This window comes from Sander lucioperca, chromosome 24 (assembly GCF_008315115.2).
Source record: "Sander lucioperca isolate FBNREF2018 chromosome 24, SLUC_FBN_1.2, whole genome shotgun sequence".
NCBI classification, from domain to species: domain Eukaryota; kingdom Metazoa; phylum Chordata; class Actinopteri; order Perciformes; family Percidae; genus Sander; species Sander lucioperca.
The window spans coordinates 17,015,163-17,017,662 of NC_050196.1; the positions used below are offsets into that span (position 1 = coordinate 17,015,163).

General features: G+C 46.9%; 1 protein-coding gene across 9 annotated transcripts in view; it reads left to right on the forward strand.

Moving 5' to 3' along the window:
• The window catches only part of agap1 (ArfGAP with GTPase domain, ankyrin repeat and PH domain 1), a 258,806-nt gene that overhangs the window by 159,034 nt on the left and 97,272 nt on the right, over window positions 1-2,500 (forward strand). For all 9 annotated transcript variants that reach the window (XM_031291629.2, XM_031291628.2, XM_031291630.2 and 6 more), the window contains one exon: window positions 1,196-1,288. In XM_031291629.2, coding sequence (XP_031147489.1) covers window positions 1,196-1,288 — 93 coding nt within the window. The remainder of the gene's footprint in view (window positions 1-1,195; window positions 1,289-2,500) is intronic.

Sequence of the window (2,500 nt, forward strand, 5' to 3'; positions counted from 1 at the left end):
TATTTTTTAGTGTGTAATAATGTCACACTGCATCACTATTATTGGATGATGCAACAAATTCAGATTTTTGGGGTTCGGCCGAATACCGAATCCCCTGGTTGAGATTCTGCTGAATCCTCGTCCCATCCTCAGTCCATGAACACAGTAAACTCATTAATGAAGTAAACAGTGACTGTCCTTCCTTTGCCGTACCTGAAGTTGCTGCATTCTGGCTGCTGTCTGTAGATTCCTTCATCACAACTCGTATTCTTCCAGATGTTTCCTACCAGATGTTGTAACAGTGGTGATGTTGTGTATAGTTTAGGGTCCTCGCCACCACCAGACTAATCAGCATTGCAGATTGAACATGTAGCTGGACTTGAATGGCCTTCTTTTGACTGAAAGTACTGCCAAACTACACTTTTTCTGCTCACCAGTTCCATTTCCACTTTCTCACAGCCTGCTGCATTGAACGCTCCACCTACGTAAACACCTTCCTGTAATCAACGGCGCCGTCATTACGTCGACCAGCGTAGGCGCAGAGTGCAAGCGTAGGGTTCGGTTCACTGGGAAAAATTTTAAAAGTTCGGCAGAAACCCAACCCCGTCAAAAAGCCCAATATGCAGCCGAATCTCAAGCTGAATCCTGGATTCAGTGCATCCCTACTATTATTATCTTCATTAAGGTTGAGAGTAGAAAACACGATTAACGAACATGCATTTGGCATTGCAGGACAGGATTTTTTTTGGGGGGTGGGGGGCAGTCACGTGATCGGGATTTGACGGGAGTATTTTCCTGGGCTCGGGATGGGATGGGAGCGACAATCGATTCCCATGTCACCATCTAGTATGGACTGACCGTGTGATGCAATGACCATGATAGGGTGCTAGTGTGTAGTACAAAAGAGAACAGTGCAGGGATTATTACAGATATGTTAGAGAGTAGGAAACACGATTAACGAACATGCAGACACAAGAACAACTGTGCAAGAACTCATCAATTACAGCAGATCTGCCTTACATTTCATTATTGTTTGATTTTGGCAGCTTCCATCCTTCAGTAGGTATTAAATCAGTTAGAAAATAAGTAGATTTCCACATTTAAGTCACTATAAGTCAGCGTTTAAAGATCTTCCAGAATGAGACCAACATGTTAGTTCTCTGCAGCGATAACTCCGTATTGGTGTGGATAATAACGGGTTTTATTCGCTCCACAGTCGAGGAAGGCGAGCGAGCCGGACAAGGACAAGAAAGGCCTGGAGGCTCGAGCTGACAGCATCGGCAGCGGGCGCGCCATCCCCATCAAACAGGTGAGACTTCCTGTCTGCGTTTGAAGCCTCCTTGGCCTTGATTAGCGGTGAAATCACACACTTAACATCAATTAGAGCGACGGGCTCTCCTGGGTCCTCCAACCAGACCATTAGGAGATCCTTTTCCTCTTTTCTTTCCCCGCCTCCTCTCCCTCTGTGCGTCCTCTTCATCTCCCTCTTCAGGCCGCTCAAAGCTGCTCTTTGATGGCAGCGGCAAGGATGAAAAGAGCCAGAATCTCCTCCACACACATAATCACACCTCCCTGCTGCGACGGCGAGCAGAGCACCTGAACTGTCTCTTAATTTGACGTGTTGGAGGGGGGGACGAGAGAGAGAGAGAGAGAGAGAGAGAGAGAGAGAGAGAGAGAGAGAGAGAGAGAGCTGACAGAAGGGGGTAGTTTCTCCCGACAAGCAAATCAGGCAATTAGCGAGTGCTAATCGCGGCCTCTCATGACACCGCCGCAGCCTCATTTGTAATCTCCTAATGAACAAATTGCATCTCTGATTAGGAGAGAGATGGGGCGAGAGACATAGAGACACACTGAGAGAGAGACACAGAGAGAGAGACATAGAGACACACTGAGAGAGAGAGAGAGAGACACAGAGAGAGAGAGAGACATAGACACACACAGAGAGAGAGAGAGAGAGACACAGAGAGAGAGAGACATAGACACAGAGAGAGAGAGAGAGAGAGAGAGAGAGAGACACAGAGAGAGAGAGACATAGACACAGAGAGAGAGAGAGAGAGAGAGAGAGACACAGAGAGAGAGAGACATAGACACAGAGAGAGAGAGAGAGAGAGAGAGAGAGAGAGAGACACAGAGAGAGAGAGACATAGACACAGAGAGAGAGAGAGACATAGACACACAGAGAGAGAGAGAGAGAGAGAGACATAGAGACACACTGAGAGAGAGAGAGAGAGAGAGAGAGACATAGAGACACACTGAGAGACAGAGAGAGAGAGAGAGAGAGAGAGAGAGAGAGAGAGAGACATAGAGACACACTGAGAGAGAGAGAGAGAGAGACATAGACACACAGAGAGAGAGAGAGAGAGAGAGAGAGAGAGAGAGAGAGAGAGTTTTTGTATTTCTGTGGCAGCTTCCGTCCTCCATACTGAATAAGTTAAATAATAATGAGATATTTTGTCCAGTAGTTGATCCCTTTGAGCAGTTACTAGATGTCTGGTGTTTGTCACATGACTCTGTCCTCACG